The 25,961-nt window shown below is 42.4% G+C and overlaps 1 protein-coding gene across 1 annotated transcript; it reads left to right on the top strand.

Moving 5' to 3' along the window:
• The first annotated feature begins 899 nt into the window (after positions 1-899).
• On the top strand, positions 900-23,865 carry LOC129837629 (nuclear receptor ROR-alpha A-like). Its single transcript, XM_055903940.1, has 11 exons — positions 900-1,429; positions 6,611-6,640; positions 19,322-19,407; positions 19,531-19,672; positions 19,845-20,165; positions 20,265-20,494; positions 20,916-21,048; positions 21,177-21,284; positions 21,936-22,046; positions 22,232-22,341; positions 22,747-23,865. Exons 1-11 carry the CDS (start codon positions 1,369-1,371, stop codon positions 22,903-22,905), a joined length of 1,491 nt encoding a protein of 496 aa, XP_055759915.1. The 5' UTR covers positions 900-1,368; the 3' UTR covers positions 22,906-23,865.
• The last annotated feature ends 2,096 nt before the right edge of the window (positions 23,866-25,961 follow it).

A 25,961-nucleotide genomic window follows, 5' to 3' on the forward strand; every position in this document is an offset into this window, starting at 1 on the left:
TTCTTGCGCAATCAAATGTGCAAAAGCGCAACAGTCGCTCTACCCCAGAGCATCAAACGCAGAGGTCGAGATTTCCACGGTCATCTTCTTGAGACCACACCAAAATGAACGGGAACACACTGTTCATCCCGGGTGAAACCTGAGTAGCCTGAACTGAACTGAAAATTAAGTTGGCTGATGTTACCTTTACCTGGAGACAAGGCGGAATATGGAGAGTGACAACAGAGAATGACAAAGACGTTCTCAGAGTAAATGAGTTTAGTAACTATAACAGAGATGATAGTGCATCTTGTAAAGCGCATGCGCAGGTTACCACTTTTGCTTTAGTTTAGGATGGTTGGTTACAATTTGCTCCCAACTATCGTAGCTATTTATAGCCCACAAAAAACATTAAATTGTTTAAATCAGCTTTATCTGATATGACCTGAGTTAGAACCATCAACAACAAGCAGGTTAAGTAACTGTAGTGGTTAAATACAGTAATTTGTTTACACCGGATAATTCAGTACGTTGTAGATTATGTAACGGGTAAACCGGGCCTTGGTAACCCTTTACCATTCACACTGCTGGAGACTACATGCGCTTCTATTAATGACCTAATTAAACCGAAAAGGAAAGCAATAAAATTAAATTCAACGTTTTATAATTAGTCTATAATGACACATTTTCTTTCTTCATATTTCCATTGGCCGTATCATATATCAAGCTACTGAAGAAAAAAAACTCCAGACAAACATATAGGCCTAGCCTATAGGCCTAAACGTTTTGCGTTTTGCTTGCCTGCCCTCATATATATTTAGGTAAAATTCGTTGGTTGGGCTATGTTTTAACCGGGCACTACAGAATAAAGACCGACCTTCTGCAGCAAACAAACGGCCGTGAGTTATTACATAAGTCTTGGTGACATAACCTCTGAGCGCGAGCTCGGGACGACAGCCAGGGCGCAAAGAGCAAGCGGGTTGAAACCGGAGTAGCCTGAACTGCTTGTACAAGGAAGTTCGTTGCAAAAATGAAGTTGGCTGATATTATCCTCACGTGAAGACAAGACGGAATATGGAGAGAGTGACAACAGAGAATGACAAAGACGTTGTCAGAGTAAATGAGCGTACTGACTAACAGAGATGGTAGTGCATGTTTTAAAGCGCATGCGCCGTCCCTGCCTCTAGAACAGCAGGTAGTTCTATATATTTAGAAATAAAGATCCAAAGTTTTTAAAGTTATTTATGGTGCATTGTGCATAGCAAAACGCGCGGTAGAATAGACAATAAAAAGGGGTGTGTAGACACGCTTGTCCCAGGAGTGTGAAGTGGCGTAGTGTGTGTCAGAGCCAGGTGCAAGCACACGCAGTTTGTTTTGACGGGGGGAGTTATGGAATATGAGGAGCCCGAATCACCCGAACACATCACTACAGAAGAGCCAATCAAAAGAGGTGAGATATATTATCTTGATTATTGATAGGTTAGGTCTAGTGTATTCATGTGTAGGCTAGGCCTAGTCTATTCAGTAATTTACATTTCACAAATGTCAATTATTTGCAGATGCAATTTATTGTTTTAGCTATACATTGTGGATTGGGTGAAATGAAAAGGTCACAGATTTGCATTATAAATTAATGCACATTTAAAGGTGAATGCATGTGTGTGTGTGTGTGTGTGTGTGTGTGTGTGTGTGTGTGTGTGTGTGTGTGTGTGTGTGTGTGTGCTTGTGTGCTTGTGTGCGTGGATACACATGTATGCACACACACAGACACACCTGTTTGCCAGTCTAGAGCATTGACTATTGTGTAGCGGGAGCACACCTAGGGATGACAGAAGTGCTGTATGAGTGTTGGTATACAGTCACTGCCCCCTTCTCCCTCTCCTCCCCTATCACCCTGTCCCCTCCTTTAAGAGAGCCTCATTCTAATGCTTATCTCTCCCCTCTCTCCTCCCGTTTCTCTCTATCTTTATCTCCTTCTCTCTTTTTATCTCTTATCTATCCCTGTCACTATGTCTCTCTCTTACCCCCCTCACTCTGTCTTTGTCAGATCACCAAGGCTCCCTCCCTCCAAGTTCTTTCTCTGCCTTCCCCCTCACATCCTCCACTTTCTCATCCTGCCTCATTCACTCTCCCTCCTCCCATCTTCCCTATCCCTCACTCTTTTTCTTCTTACCCCATTCACTCTCCTCCCCTTCTTCCCTCCCTCCCCCCTCTCTCATTAACTCACCTCTCTTCTGTTGTCCACCTGATGGTGTAACTCTTGCTCCTTGAGGGTAAACATGGCAGTAATCCTCCATAAAACCAGGGATTAGCTCTTAGCCTTGCTGCATTTCCCAGCACTGCACAGTCTAAAATCGAACCATGGCTTTCAACTTAGATTCCTTCAGTCTCTATCACACATACTCCATACGTCATTCATGAAATGACGTCATCCACCAGGCCTAAACCACAGGTGTCAAACTCATTTGCGGGTTTTAACTCCTCCCTTGTACTTGATTAATTTTTTATTTAATTTTTCTTTTACCGTTATTTTACCAGGTAAGTTGACTGAGAACACGTTCTCATTTGCAGCAACGACCTGGGGAATAGTTACAGGGGAGAGGAAGGGGATGAATGAGCCAATTGTAAACTGGGGATTATTAGGTGACCATGATGGTTTGAGGGCCAGATTGGGAATTTAGCCAGGACACCGGGGTTAACACCCCTACTCTTACGATAAGTGCCATGGGATCTTTAATGACCTCAGAGAGTCAGGACACCCGTTTAACGTCCCATCCGAAAGACGGCACACTACACAGGGCAGTGTCCCCAATCACTGCCCTGGGGCATTGGGATATTTTTTAGACCAGAGGACAGAGTGCCTCCTACTGGCCCTCCAACACCACTTCCAGCAGCATCTGGTCTCCCATCCAGGGACTGACCAGGACCAACCCTGCTTAGCTTCAGAAGCAAGCCAGCAGTGGTATGCAGGGTGGTATGCTGCTGGCGGGTCACTGATTAGTTAGAAGCTCCACTCACCTGGTTGTCTACTCTAGGTCTTAATTGGCCACAAATTGAAATTCAATAACAAGAACCAGCAGACACTGGGCTCTCCATGGAGTGAGATGGACACCATAGCTAAATATAGGCTACAGACTCAGATGGATATTTTCATCTTTATTCCCTACATTTAACCAGGTCTGGCTGAGAGGGTGCTCTGATACAAATATCCTGCAATGATGCCGCAGTTGTCCTCTAGATACTTATCTGGCTTTAGAACACATTAAAACCCTTTCTCACGGTGCCGTGACACTGCATATTACTCTCTCCGTTACTCATTGACAGGACATCATGATAGCTATACACTTCTGCACCAGAGAGCTACTCTCTTCTATACTGTGTACATACATGCAGGCACACACAAACACGCACACTCTCACACACACGTGAATGCACCAGCAGTCGCTCCCTTATTACATCACAGTGTGTGTGGAGAGCTGATAATGTGTAACATGCAGCGGTGATCTCTGTGTTCTTCTGTCACTCTCCAGCCTGCAGCTGCTATATCTCCATACAGACTAGGATAGAGAGACGGGGAGAAGAGAAACCCTGGAAACCGCTTTTAAATAGCGCCGTCTAAATCTTAGCAAGACTTCCATTGTTAGATAAAGTATTGATTGAAAAAGACAGAATGCTGCTGTTTGATTGGATTGAGAGAGCAAGGGAGATAGACAGATACGGAGAGAAAGAGAGCGATAGAGAGAGATAAGATGGGGCGGGTTGGTATTGATGCTGACAGACCAGTCTTTCTGAAAAGTAGAGCACATTGAGGAGTTAGAAGAAGAAAGCGGTTTCCATTGCCTTCATGTTGGTCTTGTGTGACATGGCCTCTTAGTCCCCACACTGTGGCTTGGGCTGATACTCAGTGGCATGGGTCAGGTGTCACTGCAGTTCTCACTGGAATCAGATCATTAGCACTTAGGTTTAGGATTTAGGTTAGTTTGGAATCACATGAAATTGACTCATGATCCGACAGCATGACGTTCTTAGTCCACTGAAGGTTGAAAAGCGACTCAAATCCTTACTTTTTGCGTACAATCGCAAACGGCAGTATGTGTGTGTCTGCGTTTTCTGAGTCTTAAGTGTGTATGTTTTCTGTGTGTGTCAACTGCTCTGCTTTCACCAGACCTCTGTGTTCTGCTTATGAAGCAAACGTGATTTGATGAGGAGGGGAAACGGAGGGAAGCAGTGAAAGCCGCAGCAGACCTTCTCTACCCCAGACACAAAGACCCAGGCTACCTCTGCCTCTGTCTGCCTCCACCCAGCGATGCTTATCTCCCCTGCCCTCTCTCAACACACACGCACACACACTAAAAATACACACCTCAGCTTGGAAACAACCCCCACACACACATACACACACCCAGTCTAATATGAACTTTCTCACAATTGTGGTCAGAAAGCTAGACTCCCACCTTCCTCCACTATAACTGTGTCTGTCTCTTACTCACCAAGGTGTGTGTGTCTGCGTGTGCCTGAGAGAGAGTTCAAACTCCATCCACACTCTGCTTGTGTCAGCTCCTACTCTCCCAACTGTCTCTTTTTCAAGGCTCTTCCACACCAATTCATTTCATACAACAGACACTATAAACACATCAGGCCCTGTGTGCAGAGGCCCAGCATCATCCTGGCATAGATTCAGTTCTCCTCTGTTGTGTCAGAGAGACATTGACTCAGTCCTCCTCGGTTGTGTCAGAGAGACATAGACTCAGTCCTCCTCTGTTGTGTCAGAGAGATATAGACTCAGTCCTCCTCTGATGTCAGAGAGACATAGACTCAGTCCTCCTCTGATGTGTCAGAGAGACATAGACTCAGTCCTCCTCTGATGTGTCATAGAGACATAGACTCAGTCCTCCTCTGATGTGTCATAGAGACATAGACTCAGTCCTCCTCTGATGTGTCAGAGATACATAGACTCAGTCCTCCTCTGTTGTGTCAGAGATACATAGACTCAGTCCTCCTCGGTTGTGTCAGAGAGACATAGACTCAGTCCTCCTCTGATGTGTCAGAGATACATAGACTCAGTCCTCCTCTGTTGTGTCAGAGAGACATAGACTCAGTCCTCCTCGGTTGTGTAGACTCAGTCCTCCTCTGATGTGTCAGAGATACATAGACTCAGTCCTCCTCTGATGTGTCAGAGATACATAGACTCAGTCCTCCTCTGTTGTGTCAGAGAGACATAGACTCAGTCCTCCTCGGTTGTGTAGACTCAGTCCTCCTCTGATGTGTCATAGAGACATAGACTCAGTCCTCCCCTGTTGGTTCAGAGAGACATAGACTCAGTCCTCCTCTGTTGTGTAGACTCAGTCCTCCTCTGATGTGTCATAGAGACATAGACTCAGTCCTCCTCTGTTGTGTCAGAGAGACATAGACTCAGTCCTCCTCTGATGTGTCAGAGAGACATAGACTCAGTCCTCCTCTGTTGTGTCAGAGAGACATAGACTCAGTCCTCCTCTGATGTGTCATAGAGACATAGACTCAGTCCTCCTCTGATGTGTCATAGAGACATAGACCCAGTCCTCCTCTGTTGTGTCAGAGAGACATAGACTCAGTCCTCCTCTGATGTGTCAGAGAGACATAGACTCAGTCCTCCTCTGTTGTGTCAGAGAGACATAGACTCAGTCCTCCTCTGATGTGTCATAGAGACATAGACTCAGTCCTCCTCTGTTGTGTCAGAGAGACATAGACTCAGTCCTCCTCTGTTGTGTCAGAGAGACATAGACTCAGTCCTCCTCTGTTGTGTCAGAGAGACATAGACTCAGTCCTCCTCTGTTATTTTCACATTTGAAATGTAACCTTTATTTAACTAGGCAAGTCAGTTAAGAACAAACTATTATTTACAATGACGGCCTACACCGGCCAAGCCCCGACGACGCTGGGCCAATTGTGCGCCGCCCTATTGGACTTCCAATCACGGCCGGTTGTGATACAGCCTGGAATCGAACCAGGGTGTCTGTAGTAAAGCCTCAAGCACTGAGATGCAGTGCCTTAGACCGCTGCTCCTCTCGGGAACCCTATTGTTATTGCCAGAGAGACATAGACTCAGTCCTCCTCTGTCATTGTCACGTCCTGACCATAGAGAGCCCTTACTTTCAATGGTAGAGTAGGTCAGGGCGTGACTGGGGGGTTAGTCTAGTTTATTATTTCTATGTGGGGTTCTAGGTTGTTTTTTCTATGTTGGTGATTTTGTATGATTCCCAATTAGAGGCAGCTGGTAATCGTTGTCTCTACATGGGGATCATATTTAAGTAGCATTTTTCCCACCTGTGTTTTATGGGATATTGTTTTGAGTTAGTGCACGTAGCATCCCTGTAGTCACGGCTCGTTGTTAGTTTATTGTTCATTTGTTTTTGTCTTTGCTAAGTTTCACTTTATCATAAAATTATGTGGAACTCAACATCCGCTGCGCCTTGGTCCGATATTTATTCCAGCGAACGTGACAGTCGGAGAGACCGAGATGAGCCCAGTTGGGAGTGAGTGGGATGATAAGGGACATGGGGCTGAAGCTACAGTAGAGCATTGAACTAAGATGTGAGAGAGGAAGTATGTCTTGTGTTCAAGCAGAATTTAACTTCTATTTTCTTTGCTACAGGAGACACTGTGTCCAAGAAGACTCATTTGAGTAAGTGTTTGTGTTTGTGTGTGTGTTTGGTTATGTGTCAATATGCTTGTCTGTACATGCCCATGTGTTATGTGTGTGCTAGTTATATGAGCATGCAGTGTGGTTATGCCAGGATCGCTAGTATTTGCACACATTTGCACCTGTGCTGAAACACACACACACACACACACACACACACACACACACACACACACACACACACACACACACACACACACACACACACACACACACACACACACACAGGTTTCTCTGTGGTGCCAACATCAACATTATAGCTCTGTTATGCACCTGTGGTACTTTGTGTAGACAGTATTCTCCTTTTTGATGGATTTAGGTTTGGAGATAAACTCTATATTGGTATTCTGGCATCTGGATGCAGATGGTATCAGATAGCATCTCCTTCACATGTGGTGGTGTTTCTGGGCTGTTTCTGCTCCTGACTACAACACACCTGTTACTTTTGAGTGGAGGGAGAAAATTGAAAAATTTCTGGTCGGTTTTCATGATACTAGTTTTCACTTTGAATAATAATCATACGGATGATGGAATGTGTATCATCAGAAAGCTCTCTCTTTATTGGCTGTTTCAGATGTCTGTCTATACTCAATTGGCTAGTTAGGCTGTCACTCTGTGCTGTTGGTACAGTCCTATCCTCTTGACGTGTTAGAGAAGTACAGTATACGTCCTTTCATGCCAATAAAACTTTTTTGTATTTCAATGTATATTTGAGGGAGATAGAACGGTGGGTACAGAGAGGGGTTAAGGCTTTGAGGGTGACTAGGTGAGTGGGTTACGCACAACAAAGAACGGGAAAAAAGTACCGTAAGAAAAGAGAGAAGGGGAAAGGCCCTCTGTATTTCACACGCACACACACACTGTGTGACTGACAGAGCGCTTGAGCAGTGACTAGCGGAGACTCTGAGGCCTAAACATGCTGTAGGTGCACTAAGATAGTCACTCTGCAAGAGAAAGGACAGACCGAGAGAGAAGAGAGGAAAGAGATCAAGAGAGTGACAGTGACAATTTGACAGTGATTGTGAATTGAGGGTGAGGGTGACAACAAGAAAGAGAGAGAGAAATAGAGTTTGTGAAAGTGGGACAAGAAGACTGAGAAGTGGAGTGAAGATGATGCGAGGTAGGAGTGATGGCCTTGATTTAATGTGTGTTACTCTGTACAGTACCGTATCTGTGTGTTTGAGAGAGAGAATGTATACTGTACTGTAGCCTACATTTGAAGTATGTTTGTTTGGCTTTTTTTCGTCCCCCATTCTCCTTCCGTATTCCTCCAACTCTTCAAGTACAGCAACAGCAACGTATCCGCTCACAGTCATATTCATTTGTAAACTCAAAACATGATCATGTAAATATCTGTTTCAGAATGATGATAGTTGTGTTTCAGCCTGTTGGCATGTCCAACATCCTCACCAGATTATGCTCCTGTTTCTTTCCACAACCTCCAACAACTTGACTCTGTAGCTGCTCTTCAACTTTACATTTGACATTTGAGTCATTTAGCTGATGCTTTTATCCAGAGCCACTTACAGGAGCAATTAGGGTTAAGTGTCTTGCTCCAGGGACAGGTTTTTCAGGGGCTCGGGGATTCGAACAAGAGGTTAAGAGCCCAACTCATAACCGCTAGACTACCTGCCCCCCCAAGTGTCTGCTGATTTTTGTTCTAGTTCTTCTAGAAGCATAATGGAGTCAGAATAGATCCGTTTCGTCTGATTCTACAGGGCTGTAGAAGTGATATAATGTAAACATCTATTTTGATAATACTCTTGAAAATAATGTATATATTTCAAAACATCTTACACAGCATTATCCCTTATTGTAAAAATACACCAGTGATGTAGTTATAAAATGTCAAGGTGGAAGTTGGGCCTAATCAGTCTTCAAAATATTTGATCGTTTTTGTCTAAATATGTAAATGGTTAACTATGACTACTTGTTTAGGTTGTTTTGAAACCAAATGAGGGATCTTTGAAGCCTCTCATTGGTTAGTAAGTGGGCACTAGGACATTTAAGTGTCATTACTGTGGTCGTGGATACTGTCCTGATATGACTAAGTATTTTACCTGCTTATGTTTCAAAGACTTAAATTACAGCAACACATTTCCATGTTCTCTCACTACCACTCACACAGTCTGTGATGTGACACACGAGAACTACCACTCACACAGTCTGTGATGTGACACACGAGAACTACCACTCACACAGTCTGTGATGTGACACACGAGAACTACCACTCACACAGTCTGTGATGTGACACACGAGAACTACCACACAGTCTGTGATGTGACACACGAGAACTACCACTCACACAGTCTGTGATGTGACACATGAGAACTACCACTCACACAGTCTGTGATGTGACACATGAGAACTACCACTCACACAGTCTGTGATGTGACACACGAGAACTACCACTCACACAGTCTGTGATGTGACACATGAGAACTACCACTCACACAGTCTGTGATGTGACACACGAGAACTACCACTCACACAGTCTGTGATGTGACACACGAGAACTACCACTCACACAGTCTGTGATGTGACACACGAGAACTACCACACACAGTCTGTGATGTGACACACGAGAACTACCACTCACACAGTCTGTGATGTGACACACGAGAACTACCACTCACACAGTCTGTGATGTGACACACGAGAACTACCACTCACACAGTCTGTGATGTGACACACGAGAACTACCACTCACACAGTCTGTGATGTGACACATGAGAACTACCACTCACACAGTCTGTGATGTGACACATGAGAACTACCACTCACACAGTCTGTGATGTGACACATGAGAACTACCACTCACACAGTCTGTGATGTGACACACGAGAACTACCACTCACACAGTCTGTGATGTGACACACGAGAACTACCACTCACACAGTCTGTGATGTGACACACGAGAACTACCACTCACACAGTCTGTGATGTGACACACGAGAACTACCACTCACACAGTCTGTGATGTGACACACGAGAACTACCACACACAGTCTGTGATGTGACACACGAGAACTACCACACACAATCTGTGATGTGACACACGAGAACTACCACACACAGTCTGTGATGTGACACACGAGAACTACCACTCACACAGTCTGTGATGTGACACACGAGAACTACCACACACAGTATGTGATGTGACACACGAGAGAGGAACAGGGACTGTGTAGGCAGAAGGGGAGAGAGAGATAGGGAATTTGGCATGAGACCGTACTGTGTTGTGAGATGGTCCTCTCAGAGCATCCTCTGCACCAGTTTCTATTCACGCATCCATATGGCGCCATAGGGACTGTGTAGACACACACACACCGTAGCACAGCTGCCCCTCTGTGGTTGGCGCCTCAGTGTGTGTGTGTGGTAGTGTGATATACACTGAGTGTAGAAAACATTACCAGGTGAAAGCTACCAACCCTTATGTCACTTGTTAAATCCACTTCTATCAGTGTAGATTGATGGGAGGAGACAGGTTAAAGAAGGAGTTTTAAGCCCTGAGACATGGATTGTGTGTGTGTGCAATTCAGAGGGCGAATGGGCAAGGTAAAATATATTGAATTGCCATTGAACAGAGTATGGTTGTAGGTGCCTGGGGCCCCGGTTTGTGTCAAGAACTGCAATGCTGCTGGGTTTTTCACACAACAGTTTCCCGTGTGTATCAAGAATGGACCACCACCGCAAGGACATCCAGACAAATTGGCACAACTTTGGGTAGCATTGGAGTCAATATGGGCCAGCATCCCTGTGGAATGCATTCGACACCTTGTAGAGTCCATGCGCCGACAAATTGATGCTGTTTTGACGGCAAAGGGGGTGCAACTCAATGTCAGGAAGGTGTTCTGAATGATTTGTACACTCAGTGCATATCTCCTGTGTGTTTGTCACTGAATATAACATGATGCAGATGTCATTTCTAATATTACACACACTGGGTTCTAATTTTAATGTCAAGGAAGGAGAGTTTTCACCTTAGCTCCTAAACCCTGTTAGAATAATTAACACAACTGTAGACTGTTTTACAATGATGACATTACTTAAGTACAACAGTGAACATTTCTGCATTTCAAATCATTTTTCTCTGAGAGTGGCCCACCACCATAGCCATAGGCTTGGTTCAGGCGGCGTTCTCCGTTCACAAACACGAGTCTGCTGATGCTTCTGGGGGATTCCTATTCAGATTCCTGTTCTCTTACTTCAAAAGACTTTCCTTACGCATACATACAGCTGCACACACATACACACTTCCAAAGCACCTCACTTTACTTCAAAGAGTTGATACCAAAATCTGAAGTAACACATTCACCCCCAAACATGAGAAATGAAAGAGAGGAGTCACACAGTCACACGGTCACACACCCATCACCATTACTTGGTTTACCTCACAACTCATTATTGTTCCCCTTGGACTCAGTCTGGGGTTCAAAACAGCCTTTCTAAAATGCTTATGTTGAAATACGTAAGATGTCTTTATTATTGGTTGTGAAGATTTCCGTTTTTTTTACTCACTAGAGCCACAGTTCTTCTAACCAGACAGCATGGTATTACTCACAAATTACACTTTCCAAAATAACTATTCAGAGGCTCCACTCAAAACACATTCAGTGTGATGCGGATCATTTAATTGAAAATGTAGTCTTCAAGCTTGTCATGTAGAGAATTCTCATGGCAATACTGTAAAAAAAACGGTGTTATTTATCTAGGATTATCTTGCATAAAAATGTTGTTTTACACTATCTCTCAAAGCGCTTTCAATTGTATAGCTCCCACATCCACTTTCAATATAGCACCCACCTGGGTGATGCACAACTTCCATTTTGAGGCATACTGTCCCCACATCAGCTATCACCGCTCAATAACCTACCAATAACAAATACCTTACATTAAATGGGTCTCAAACGGCACAAGAAACTTCAAAATATACATTAAATTAAATATGTCTTAAATTCCAGAGATTCCTTTACTAATTAAGTTATATTAGTATTATAAATATGTTATAGCACATTTACAAAAGTTTTAATTGTAAAGCATTAAGAGCATATTAAGGTTAAGTGTGATGGATACGTATTTGATATTTACAGCATATATAATTCTTAGTCTCAGATGTTTCATTTAAAGTAATTTCATTCTAATTATGATATTTGCTTCTATATTTTGTCATGTTTCATATTAAGGTTTTTCAAATGTGGAATTGATTCATTTATAGCAAATTGTTGAAATCTACCAAGAAGTAAGTAACATTAAGGATCAATAATCACCCTAAATGCATTTACATTTATAGCTATTTTATTCTTTGATCATATTTAACCAACATTTCTGATTCCCTTTGGAACATCTTTATTGTCATATTTGTCCAGATACTGCTTGTAAGTAATAAGAAATAAAAAATCATATCAAGTAATCGTTATCTAGACCAACATTTTTTGACAGAAAAACACAAGTTATTTTTGGTTGAAACATGTCAGTGTGCCGTCAATTAGATTTGAGATTTTATTTCAAAGTATTCACACGATGTTCCAATGTTATCTCAAGTAAATCTCTTACTCTCTAAGGATAACCGTATGCCCTGTGTTCTCTTTGTCATGCATCTGTATGTTGGAGGGTGTAATTCTGCGGGGTGTTTCCTGTGGAGGAAAGTTGAGGTTTTTGTCCGTTTACAGAGCAGAGTGCAGAATGCTGACAGGGGACTTTATACAAAGACAAGGGAAAGGTGCTGAATGACACTCGCTGCTCATGTCAGAGATATTCAACCCCTTATGAAGGACAATGGACATTTGATATAAAAGGCCCTTTTTTATTAGGCTGCATAGCCTCTGATAGTGGCTTTCTACTGCCCTTCTGCGTTAGCTCAATGAACCTTGTCGCGGAAACCATCACAACCTCACTGTATTTGATTTGACTCTCGCTTTATGTATAATACAGTGCCTTCAGAAAGTATTCACACCACATTTTGTTGTGTTACAGCCTAAATTCTAAATTGTTTAAAGTAAGATGTCCTACATACAATACCCCATAAAGTCAAAGTGTAATTGTGTTTTTTGACATTTTTACAAATTAATTAAAAATGAAAATCTGAAATGTCTAGAGTCAAGTATACAACCCCTTTGTTATGGCAAGCCTAAATAAGTTAATGAGTAAATATTTGCTTAACAAGTCACATAATAAGTTGCATGGACTCACTCTGTGTACAATAATAGTGTTTAACATGATTTTTGAATAACTACCTCATCTCTGTACCCCACACACATAATTATCTGTAAGGTCCCTCAGCCGAGCAGTGAATTTCAAATACGGATTCCACCACAAAGACCAGAAAGGTTTTCCAAGTATTGACTCATGGGTGTGAATACTTACAGTTGAAGTCTGAAGTTTACGTACACTTAGGTTGCAGTCATTAAAACTTGTTTTTCAACCGCTCCAGAAATTTCTTGTTAACAAACTATAGTTTTGGTAAGTCCGTTAGGACATCTACTTTGTGCATGACACAAGTAATTTTTCCAACAATCGTTTACAGACAGATTATTTCACTTATAATTCACTGTATCATAATTCCAGTGGATCAGAAGTTTACATACACTAAGTTGACTGTGCCTTTAAACAGCTTGGAAAATTCCTGAAAATGATGTCATGGCTTTAGAAGCTTCTGATCGGCTAATTGACATCATTTGAGTCAATTGGAGGTGTACCTGTGGATGTGTTTCAAGGCCTACCTTTAAACTCAGTGCCTCTGCTTGACATCATGGGAAAATCAAAAGAAATCAGCCAAGACCTTAGAAAAAAATTGTAGACCTCCACAAGTCTGGTTTATCCTTGGGAGCAATTTCCAGATGCCTGAAGGTACCACATTCATCTGTACAAACAATTGTACGCAAATATAAACACCATGGGACCACGCCGCCGACCATGCCGCTCAGGAAGGAGACGCTTTCTGTCTCCTAGAGATTAACGTACTTTGGTGCAAAAAGTGCAAATCAATCCCAGAATTGATTTGCACTTGTGATGATGCTGAAGGAAACAGGTACAAAAGTATCTATATCCACAGTAAAACGAGTCCTATATCGACATAACCGGAAAGGCCGCCCAGCAAGGAAGAAGCCACTGCTCCAAAACCGCCATAAAAAAGCCAGACTACGGTTTACAACTGCACATGGGGACAAAGATTGTACTTTTTTGAGAAATGTCCTCTGGTCTGATGAAACAAAAATAGAACTGTTTGGCCATAATGACCATCATTATGTTTGGCGGAAAAAGGAGGAGGCTTGCAAGCTGAAAAACACCATCCCAACCGTGAAGCACGTGGGTGGCAGCCTCATGTTGTGGGGGTGCTTTGCTGCAGGAGGGACTTCACAAAATAGATTGCATCATGAGCAAGGAAAATTCTGTGGATATATTGAAGCAACATCTCAAGACATCAGTCAGGAAGTTAAAGCTTGGTTGCAAATGGGTCTTCCAAATGGACAATGACCCCAAGCATACTTCCAAAGTTGTGGCAAAATGGCTTAAGGACAACAAAGTCAAGGTATTGGAGTGGCCATCACAAAGCCCTGACCTCAATCCTATAGAACATTTGTGGGCAGAACTGAAAAAGTGTTTGCGAGCAAGGAGGCCTACAAACCTGACTCAGTTACACTAGCTCTGTCAGGAGGAATGGGCCAAAATTCACCCAACTTATTGTGGGAAGCTTGTGGAAGGCTAACTGAAACGTTTGACCAAAGTTAAACAATTTAAAGGCAATGCTACCAAATACTAATTGAGTGTATGAAACTTCTGACCCACTGGGAAAGTGATGAAAGAAATAAAAGCTGAAATAAATCATTCTCTCTACTATTATTCTGATATTTCACATTCTTAAAATAAAGTGGTGATCCTAACTGACCTAAGACAGGGAATTTTTACTAGGATTCAATGTCATGAAGTTTGAAAAACTGAGTTTAAATGTATTTGTCTAAGGTGTATGTAAACTTCCGACTTCAACTGTATGTAAATTAGATATTTCTGTATTGCATTTTTCCAAAAATTGCAAGAATTTCTAAAAGCATATTTTCACGTTGTCAATAGGGGGTATTGTGTGTCGATGTGTGAAAATAAATTATTTTTAATCCATTTTGAATTTAGATTGTAACACAACCAAATGTGGAATAAGTCGAGGGTTATTAATTAATTAATTTTTATTTAACCTTTATTTAACTAGGCAAGTCAGTTAAGAACAAATTCTTATTTACAATGACGGCCAACCAAACGACAAAAGGCCTCCTACAGGGATGGGGCCTGGGATTAAAAATAAGTAAGTAATAAATAAAATATGAAAATAGGACAAAACACACGTCACGACAAGAGAGACAACACAACACTACATAAAGAGAGACCTAAGACAACAACATAGCATGGCAGCAGCACATGACAACACAGTATGGTAGCAACACAACACTACATAAAGAGAGACCTAAGGCAGCAACACATGACAACAACATGGTAGCAACATAACATGGTCAAACATTATTGGGCACAGACAACAGCACAAAGGGCAAGAAGGTAGAGACAACAATACATCACACAAAGCAGCCACAACTGTCAGTAAGAGTGTCCATGACTGAGTCTTTGAATGAAGAGATTGAGATGAAACTGTCCAATTTGAGTGTTTGTTGCAGCTCGTTCCAGTCGCTAGCAGCAGCGAACTGAAAAGACCAGCGACCCATGGATGTGTGTGCTTTTGGGACCTTTAACAGAATGTGACTGGCAGAACGGGTGTTGTATGTGGAGGATGAGGGCTGCAGTAGATATCTCAGATAGGGGGAGTGAGGCCTAAGAGGGTTTTATAAATAAGCATCAACCAGTGGGTCTTGCGACGGGTGCACAGAGATGGCCAGTTTACAGAGGACTATAGAGTGCAGTGATGTGTCCTTTAAGGAGTATTGGTGGCAAATCTGATGGTCGAATGGTACAGAACATCTAGCAGTTCGAGAGCACCCATACCTGCCGATCTATAAATGATGTCTCTGTAATCTAGCATGGGTAGGATGGTCATCTGAATCAGGGTTAGTTTGGCAGCTGGGGTGAAAGAGGAGCGATTACAATAGAGGAAACCAAGTCTAGATTTAACTTCATCCTGCAGCTTTGATATGTGCTGAGAGAACGACAGAGTACCGTCTAGCCATACTCCAAAATACTTGTATGTAGGGGCGGCTAATGCAATCCAGTTGTAGCCTAGGTGATTTCTGATGCTCATTGACAGAGAGGGAAGATGATGAGGGAGGGGAATAGAGATTATATGTGTATCTGTGGACTAGTGTTGCATAACATTTCTCTCTAGCTCTCTTTACAGTATTTCTTGCTCTCCCTCGCTATCCCCACTCTCCCTCTCTCCTTACCAGTCACTTCTCTCTCGCTCACTGTTACTCTCATCTTCTATTATCTCTCTCAACTCTCTCTCAACTCTCTCTCCCGCTTTTCTTTCTTAATTTAGATCAGTAATTCTGTATTTTCTTCTGAATCTGGCCTATAGCTGGTTTGGCTCAAGAGATCAGGGATGGGATGAGGGGGGACTGAGAACTCAGTGTCAATAGTATCATGTCAGTAACTGTCGAGACCATATCATAATTTACTACACTGAGGGGAGATTGAAAAGTCAAGGTTGAGAACAGTAACATGGATCCACCTGCCATCCCTAGACGAGCTGCTGTTTGTTAGTGTGTAGGATGTCCCAGGCCCATAGTGCCGTAGCAGACACTACCATGGTGACTAGTCAGAGGAGACGGAAGTGTAGGAGGTCATGTTATATTAGTTAGCTGCCATCGCTCCTCATCCGTTCCAGCAATACCACCACTGGTGCTATCAACAGATGTGAAGGAGGCTGGGTAAATGACGGCTCTGATGAAGTTGGAGCCAGGTTAGCTTTTAGCCAGGTTAGCTTTTAGCCAGGTTAGCAGTTAGCCGGGTTAGCAGTTAGCCGGGTTAGCAGTTAGCCGGGTTAGCAGTTAGCCGGGTTAGCAGTTAGCCAGGTTAGCAGTTAGCCAGGTTAGCTGTTAGCCAGGTTAGCTGTTGATCTTAACTAGATGGATAGGCCTGCCTGGGGTAGAGATGCCTGTAACAGTTAAAGATAGGGCTGCTGTGCACATCACAGAAGATCACTGACTGGTCTTGGGGATGGAGATTTATAGATATATTTGAGAGAGAGATTTATCTAGAGGCCTGTGGTCTGTATAGGTGGAGAGATATGAGAATAAAGGACACATAGAGGAAATAGACCAATATCAGCAATGTGGCTTCAGAATAAGATGAAGAAAGAGAATAGAGAGATTGAGAGATAGGGACCAAGATGGAAACACAGTTTGCTGTGGCAGTTGCAAATTATTCCTACGTGTTTTAAATAATCAATGATCTAATGTGGAGATGAGTCCACATCCCACACCATATGTTGTCTATGGTATTGCTGATCCTCATACAGCCCTGCAGTACATACTGGTCCTCAATCCCAAATGAATGGAAAAGATAGAGACATACATGTGTGTATGTGCGTCAACAGTGAAAGGTTGTGGGTCAGGTTGGTTTCCTGTTGTTTGAGGTCGAGAATCAGAACTGAGAGAGCAAAAAACAGAGACCACTGACTCTCTCTCTCTCTCTCTCTCTCTCTTGCTCTCTTTCTCTTTAGCTCTCTCTCTATACAGTTTTGCAGGCAGTCACTCTACTTGTTCTATCTACCCACCCATCCATTCTGTCTATCCACTTTCCCATTAACATTCTCACACAATTAGTCAGTCTTCATGAAGTGTTGTTCAGTTGTTTTACTGCACATAGACAATACCATGCATGCAGTCTTTAGGGTTATAGTTTGTTACTCTTTTCAGATGTGCAGTATACTGTGTATTCTATCAGATGTGCAGTATACTGTGTATTCTATCAGATGTGCAGTATACTGTGTATTCTATCAGATGTGCAGTATACTGTGTATTCTATCAGATGTGCAGTATACTGTGTATTCTATCAGATGTGCAGTATAGTGTGTATTCTATCAGATGTGCAGTATAGTGTGTATTCTATCAGATGTGCAGTATAGTGTGTATTCTATCAGATGTGCAGTATAGTGTGTATTCTATCAGATGTGCAGTATAGTGTGTATTCTATCAGATGTGCAGTATAGTGTGTATTCTATCAGATGTGCAGTATAGTGTGTATTCTATCAGATGTGCAGTATAGTGTGTATTCTATCAGATGTGCAGTATAGTGTGTATTCTATCAGATGTGCAGTATAGTGTGTATTCTATCAGATGTGCAGTATAGTGTGTATTCTATCAGATGTGCAGTATAGTGTGTATTCTATCAGATGTGCAGTATAGTGTGTATTCTATCAGATGTGCAGGAGGTTTCTCAGTTTCACCGCTGACTGCCCTCTTACGGCCTCTGGGAGATTCCTGCGGCACCTGAAAAGAGGGCACAAACACTTGACACACTGACACACACACACACACATATTTCACACAATTAATTGCTGTACTGTAAACACAAGGGATTGTCTCACCTCTTGACAAACTAACTTACACACACCAGCACAAAGAAAGACAAACACTCTTCCCGAACTCTAAAATCACGATGGAATAGCGTATTTATTTTCATATGTTCTGAATGTAATAATGTATGATTTGTTGAATGATGAGGAGGTGGGGGGGGGAGGATGGACATTCCTGGCAGTGTCAACCAAGATGAAAGACTCTATTACTGGCAGCACTATCCTTTATGAGACAGATAGAGAGAGAGGGATGGAGAGAGCGAGAGGTGAGATGAAAGAAGGATAGTCAGAGCAAAAGAGAAGCCAGTTAACCACTTGAAAGACTGAGGTTGACACCTTCACCTCCTCCTCCTCTCTCCATTCGCAAATATTCCCCCTCTACTGTTGTCTCTTCTGTCTGTCGCTGCGTATTTGATGTCATTCGGTTCATTTTTAACAATGTAAGAAATGCTAATGAGAGGAAAACAGAATATTCATTCTTTCACTCTGATTGCAACGTTTGATGACAACCAAGCAAATTGTCTCTTTTTTAACAAGCCCGTATTATTGTAGCAAAGCTGCAATATGTGTGTTTGTGTGTGTGTTCATGTGAAGTGTTGTTGATTTGTTAGGGGAATGGTCAAACCTCAATGGGATAGATATACTGACATACCTGCTGAACACACACAACGCAGGTGTCATGTAATCAGGTGTCACGTACACAGACCAAAAACCCGTTTTCCACTCCATATTTGTGTGGTCAACCAACTTTCTCAGTCTGATTTTGTGTTAATGTTACCTCTCTGCAGTCTAGGTTTCTCTTTCCCCTTCCTGCCCTCAATTCTCTTTACCATCATCTATATTTCACTTTCTCTTCTCCCCCTAAGTCTCCCTAAGGCTCCATTATCTCCTTGATAGGCAGTTCTGAATGGGCTCACACTGTAGTTCTGAAAGATCTGGGTTTGGACATTGGCTACATTGGCTCTGCTGGCCAACGTAGTCCACAGGTGTTTGTGTTACTGTGAACTGTAATGTGTTACTGTTAACTGTAATGTGTTACTGTTAACTGTAATGTGTGTGTGTTAACTGTAATGTGTGTGTTAACTGTATTATGTTACTGTTAACTGTAATGTGTGTGAACTGTAATGTGCGTGTTATTGTGTGTGTAGCTCAGATTGAGGTGATTCCCTGTAAGATCTGTGGTGATAAATCATCAGGAGTTCACTATGGAGTCATCACCTGCGAGGGCTGCAAGGTGAGACTGCAGCACTACACACCTGATTTCACTCTGACCAAGCAGACATAACAAACCGTGTGGTCAGGTGACTTATTTCCAGGGGTTTCATTGGTTATGTCAATGGTTCTCTCTCCCCCTCAGGGTTTTTTCCGGCGTAGCCAGCTGCCGTCCGTGTCCTACTCCTGTTCCAGACAGAGTAACTGTCCTATAGACAGAGCCAGCCGCAACCGCTGCCAGAGCTGCCGACTGCAGAAGTGTGTGACCCAGGGCATGAGCCGGGATGGTGAGACACGCATGCACACAAAAAAAGATGTCTCCTGGTAAAATAAAGGTTGAATAAATACACACTTTTCAAATCACTTTACTTAAAAATATATATTTTATTTAACCTTTATTTAACTTTATATGAGGGTAATTCAACTCATCTCCACCACAAACTGTTTTTGTTTCCCCAGCGGTGAAGTTTGGTCGGATGTCGAAACGTCAGCGTGAATCTCTGCGTGCCGAGGTGGAGAGACACCGTCAGCAGCAGCAGCATCTCCAGGCAGAGGCCCAGCCCGCCCTGCCCTACCCCAGCAAGGCATGCCGTTTCCGGACACCCCACCTGCTCCAGGCCCCGGCTCCGGCCTACTCCTTCCCTGGAGAGCCAGAGCTGCCACCCTGCCCGACAGATGTGAGCCCCTACCTGGTGTGCTCCCCAGGCGAGTCCCAGGCTCCAGGTCTGGCCTACCAGGGCTCCTGTGTGTCTCCTGGCAGTGGGCACTCAGATAAAAGAGGTAAGGGAGTGGACACATACACACACTCGAAACACATAATCAGACTAGCACTGTTTAATATCTATTACCCCTTCCTCCTTCTCACTCCCTCTTCTTAAGGGTTCGACTCCCGTCAGCCATCTCCTGACCAGACGATAGGGATGGGAATTAGATCGTATGACCCAGAAGACCCCTACTGCCCTTACCCCCCCTCCCTGCTTCACATAGAGGAGCTGTGTGACAGTATTGTGCGGTCCCATAGGGACACCAGTCAGTTCAGACTGGAGGAACTGCAGGCTCTGAGATGGAAGTTGTTCAGCAGAGAGGAGCTCCATGCCTACCAGAGCAAGGTACTGTACCAACACATCACTGGTCTCTTATAAATCATCAGTCACTCGTCAGTAGTAAATAACAGTTTCATTAATAAGTTAAAAGAAGTCTGACCCCTGAAATCAAGTTTTTCATTTTATTTTTTATTTTACTAGTCAGTTAAGAACAAATTCTTATTTTCAATGACGGCCTAGAAACAGTGGGTAACAACAGATTTTTACCTAGTCAGCTCGGGGACTTGATCTTGCAACCTTTCAGTTACTAGTACAACGCTCTAACCACTAGGCTATCTGCCGCCCCAGATGTGAAGAAATCTGGTCTCTCTCTTCTCCTTCTCACTTCTTTTTGGAATTCCCTCTCCCCTCACATCTCTCTTTTTCTCGTCTCCCTCCCTCTTTCTCTCTCCCCCTCCCCCTCCCTCCCTCTCCTCCCTGTCTCCAGTCAGTAGATGAGATGTGGCAGTACTGTGCCGTGAGGCTGACTGAAGCGGTACAGTATGTGGTGGAGTTCGCCAAACGCATCCCAGGGTTCCGTGGGCTTGGACAGAACGACCAGATCACCCTGCTCAAGACTGGTGAGCCGAATCCACCTGTCAATCACTACTTACTCTACTGTCCTCTCTCAAGAAAAGTCTTCCTGTAAGAAGTGCACATTGCCATTATTAAATATTCTCTCCCCTCTCTCTCTCCATCTCTCTCTCAGGTTCGATGGAGGTGGTTCTGGTCAGAATGAGCAGGTGTTTTAACACAGAGAACAGCACCGTCTTCTTCGATGGGAAGTTTGGCAGCACTGAACTTTTCAAGTCTCTGGGTTAGTCCATTGGTTCCTAGTCTTAGCTGTTGAATGGATGCTACACTGCCCTCCATAATTATTGGGACAGTGAAGGATTTTTTAATTCTAATGGCTCTGCTCCAAAATTTTGGATTTGAAGCCAAACAATGACTGAGGTTAAAGTGCAGACTGTCCGCTTTAATTTGAGGGTACATACCACCCCCCATTTTAGGGGACCAGAATGATTGGGACGAATTCACTTATGTGTATTAAAATAGTAAAAAGTTAAGTATTTGGTCCCATATTCATAGCACACAATGACTACATCAAGCATTTGACTCAAAACATTTATTGGATGCATTTGCTGTTTGTTTTGGTTGTGTTTCAGATTATTTTGTGCCCAATAGAAATAAATGGTAAATAATGCTTTGTGTCATTTTGGAGTCACTTTTATTGTAAAGAATAGAATATGTTTGCTAATACTTCTACATTAATGTGGAAGCTGTATGATATTTGTGTGTCTAACCATCTGAACTTTAACTTCAAATACAAACTTTTGGAGTATAGAGCCAAAATATTTTTTTTAATCCTTCACTGTCCCAATAATTACGGAGGACACGATCTCATATTAACTTCACCAATTGGTTCCTAGTCTTAGTGGTGCTAACTATGCTAACTGTGTTGTTGCAGGCTGTGGTGATCTGATGGTGGCGGTGTTTGACTTCGCTCACAGTGTGTGTGCCCTGAGACTGACTGAGCAGCAGATGGCTCTCTTCAGCTCACTGGTGCTCATTAACCCAGGTAAGACACACAAATGCACACACATTCTGTAAAATGATACTGCAGATAATCTTAGTACAATAAAGTCACAGATCCGTAAAGTCATAGAACATAATAAGCTGATTAATGGTATAAAATGATCTATTTTATCTCTTTTAATCTTTTTTTGTGTGTATTTTTGTCTGTGTGTGTGTGTGTGTGTGTAGATCGCCCCTGTCTTGAGGATAGAGGCAGAGTACATAGAATGAGGAGAGACTTGGAGGTATGCCTCAGCCACATGCTACGCAGAGACAACCAGGAGAGCCTTCAGCACAAGGTAACACACACAGGCACTTGCACGTATACACGCGCGCACACACACTCACGCATTCAAGTTTGACGGAGTAGTGAGTGGAGAGCGTTACCAGTGGTGTAAAAATACTTTAAAGTATTTTTACTTAAGTAGTTTTTTGGGGTATCTGTACTTTACTATTTATATTTTTGTCAACTTTTACTTTTACTTCACTACATTCCTAAAAAAAATAATGTACTTTTTACTCCATACATTTTCCCTGATACCCAAAAGTACTCGTTATATTTTGACAGGAAAATGTTCCAATTCACACACTTAAAGAGAACATCCCTGGTCATCCCTACTGCCACCACTGGTGTTTACCCTCTATGACATCACTGGACAGTGTGTAGAACTGTAATTGACTAGCTGTGTGTGTGTTGTCCCCAGCTCTACCAGAAGGTGTCAGTGTTGCGGTCTCTGTGCAGTCTTCATGTGGAGAAGCTGCACTGGTTCAGCCAGCACTACCCGCTCATCGTCCACTCTGTCTTCCCTCCTCTATACAAGGAGCTGTTCACCTCCGACCTGCCTTCTGTGGACTCCCTCTGAACTCCCTCTGAACTGCACCGTACATGTTGACAGATAATTAGACAAAGAAACATGCATACAGTAGACAGACACAAACACAAACATAGACACTTAAGAGACACACAGACACATACACAGACACACAAACTTAGAGACACAGACACATGAGAATGCATTGATAACATGACATGAAATTACTTTGAATGCTTCACTTGTTCAATAAATATATTTTTGTCATTTCAGAGAGCAATGATTTGATTTTATGAAATTATTTCAATAGCCTACTAGTGATTGGACATTGAAGTGATTTTCATGCAAAAAAATGTTTTATAGATTTTTGTTTTGTTTTTTTCTTTTTGAGAGTGTTATTTCGTCCTTGAGATGATGTATGTTATTTTGACTCAGGGCGGCTGTTGTGACTGTTGGGGCGGCTGTTGTGACTGTATCCAGACCAGTTGCTAGCTGGTATAAATGACCATATTTAGATGATCACTATGAAATCTAATGGGTGTTTTCTGAGTTGTTTTTAAATGTGTGACTTTACAGAGTTGGCAAACCCATCAGACTGAGTACCTGAGCTATAGCCCATGGGCCCCACGGTTCAGGACCCAAACACACAGTCAAGTATATAGCTAGTCTTCTCAATGAACTGTGTGTGGATCGAATTTGACCAACAATCCTATCTGTCTCTATCGAGCTTTAAGAGGCTGTGTGTTGCATTAAAACAGAGTCAGAAATCCTAGACAGGCAGAAATGTAAATATGAGTAATCTACAACATTTGATGCTGGGTAATATTGCTGTAGGCCTACAGTATGTAGGCATTTGAATGACTTACTTTGGACATGACTGTTATTGTAAACAGATTTTACAAACATTACCAGTGTGTTGCTTTAACATGCTCTCTGTTAGGAGACAAACTAAGTGTTACCATGGTGATTCCCATGGCTTCCAATAAACTGCTGATATGATTTCAAAAAGGACTGGTGTTCCTGTATTGTCTGTTTTCCCAATGTACAAAATAGGATGCAATAATTGTAATGTAATAATCTGTAATAATTGCATACCAGGAAGGGAAAGAGCTTGAAGAAACATAGCAGGGGAGAGCTCAGTGCATGCAGCTGCACACTGGTAGAATTGACATGTTTTAACATCTATGACAAAACACACACAGACATTCCTGCTTTGAGCCGTCCTCAACGGTGTGTGTGTTTTATTCATAGACTATCCAATGAGCTGAGTGTGTTCTATCGACATTTGTGTGTATTTGTGTGTGAGAGAGCGTGGTGAAAGCAAAGTAGACCCCAGCACACTGCTGAATGCTGCGGCTGTTCATCGAGTGCAATGTCCACTTGAATCATCATTTCCACTTGAGTTTCAAATGTAACTTAGTCACGCATTGATGTCATTGAGGGTCAAAATTCAACTTAAGGGGAAGTTAAGATTCACCCCTTGATGAACTGCAGAGGCATTCAGCAGTGTGCGGATGTCTGTCTTTCTTTCATGACTTTACCTTCGGTACCTCGTAGCTGAAAGTATCCTAACTGGATGTGGGTACAGAACACCACTTCTTAACTGTGTGTGAGAGTGGCAGTGGCTGACATTCAGCTGAGCTTTGTTGTGTGTATGAGAAGACTTTTGTTCGGTCTAAGAGTTTGTATGAGAGAAATTGCGTTTCCATTGAACTATCTTGTGTCCATAAAAACTGCTGGACGTAATGACATCACACCTAAAAAAAAACGTTTCCGCAAAAACCTAGTGTTGAATAAAAATATAGTGGTAGAAGTGTTTCCATTACCCATTTAAGCAAATTGCGCATTAACAAATTGGCCCTCTCACCTACCTGTTTCATGTCTCAGGTAGCCTGCGAAAGCCAGCATGGATACTATTATTCTAGGTGTAACAAACATTTAGAGTAGAGAATTCACAGCATGTTAATTAAAGGTGCAATATGCAGAAGTCGCTCCGCAATTTCCTGGTTGAAGCCGGTATACAAAACCAGAAGCAAAAATGTAACTTACAACCTCTTTAGGATCGTTCCTTTTTTTTTTTTTTTTCCTCGCCTAAAATGACATACCCAAATCTAACTGCCTGTCTCAGGCATTGAAGCAAGGATATGCATATTCTTGATACCATTTAAAAGGAAACAATTTGAAGTTTGTGGAAATGTTAAATGAAAGTAAGAGAATATAACACATTAAATCTGGTAAAAGAAAATACAAAGAAAAAAACAAACGTTTTTTGTATTTTTTTTGTACCGTCATCTTTGAAATGCAAGAGAAAAGCCATAATGTATTATTCCAGCCCAGGCACAATTTCGATTTTGGCCACTGATGGCAGCAGTGGATGTGCAAAGTTTTAGACTGATCCAATGAACCACTGCATTTCTGTTCAAAATTTTGTCTCAAGACTGCCCAAATGTGCCTAATTGGTTAATTAATAACTTTTGAAGTTCATAACTGTGCACTCTCCTCAAACAATAGCATGGTATTATTTCACTGTAATAGCTACTGTAAATTGAAAGCAAGTCTAAGAAGCGGAATATCTGTTCTATATACGCTATTTCTATGAAGCTCTTAAACTTCTTCAGGATCGGTGGGTCCCCCACGGGACGGTTGAGCTAACGTAGGCTAATGCGATTAGCATGAGGTTGTAAGTAACAAGAACATTTCCCAGGACATAGACATATCTGATATTGGCAGAAGGCTTAAATTCTTGTTAATCTAACTGTACTGTCCAATGAGAATAACAGATCTATTAGTCACATTTCTAGCAACGCCTCCTCTCTTTCACGTGGACGAAACGTTCTATGACTCTACCATACAGTACACACTTTTATTTTTTGTTGTCCTAGGCTACCTGGCTAAAATGCTTGCTCGCTAGCCTAACTTGCTCTCATGTGAAACGATGAGCCAGCTGGTTAACATTAGCCTTCTACATCTAGCTACATATTGAACTTCCATCCTCTCAGGCAAGAGACACAATACATTTTATGGTTGGATCAGAATCGCTGTCATAATCATTGGCCAGTATGGAGAATTAAGTAAAACCACATTAAGTAAAGTCCAAATCCTTGTTT

Source organism: Salvelinus fontinalis, chromosome 38, assembly GCF_029448725.1.
Source record: "Salvelinus fontinalis isolate EN_2023a chromosome 38, ASM2944872v1, whole genome shotgun sequence".
In the NCBI taxonomy this organism is placed as follows: domain Eukaryota; kingdom Metazoa; phylum Chordata; class Actinopteri; order Salmoniformes; family Salmonidae; genus Salvelinus; species Salvelinus fontinalis.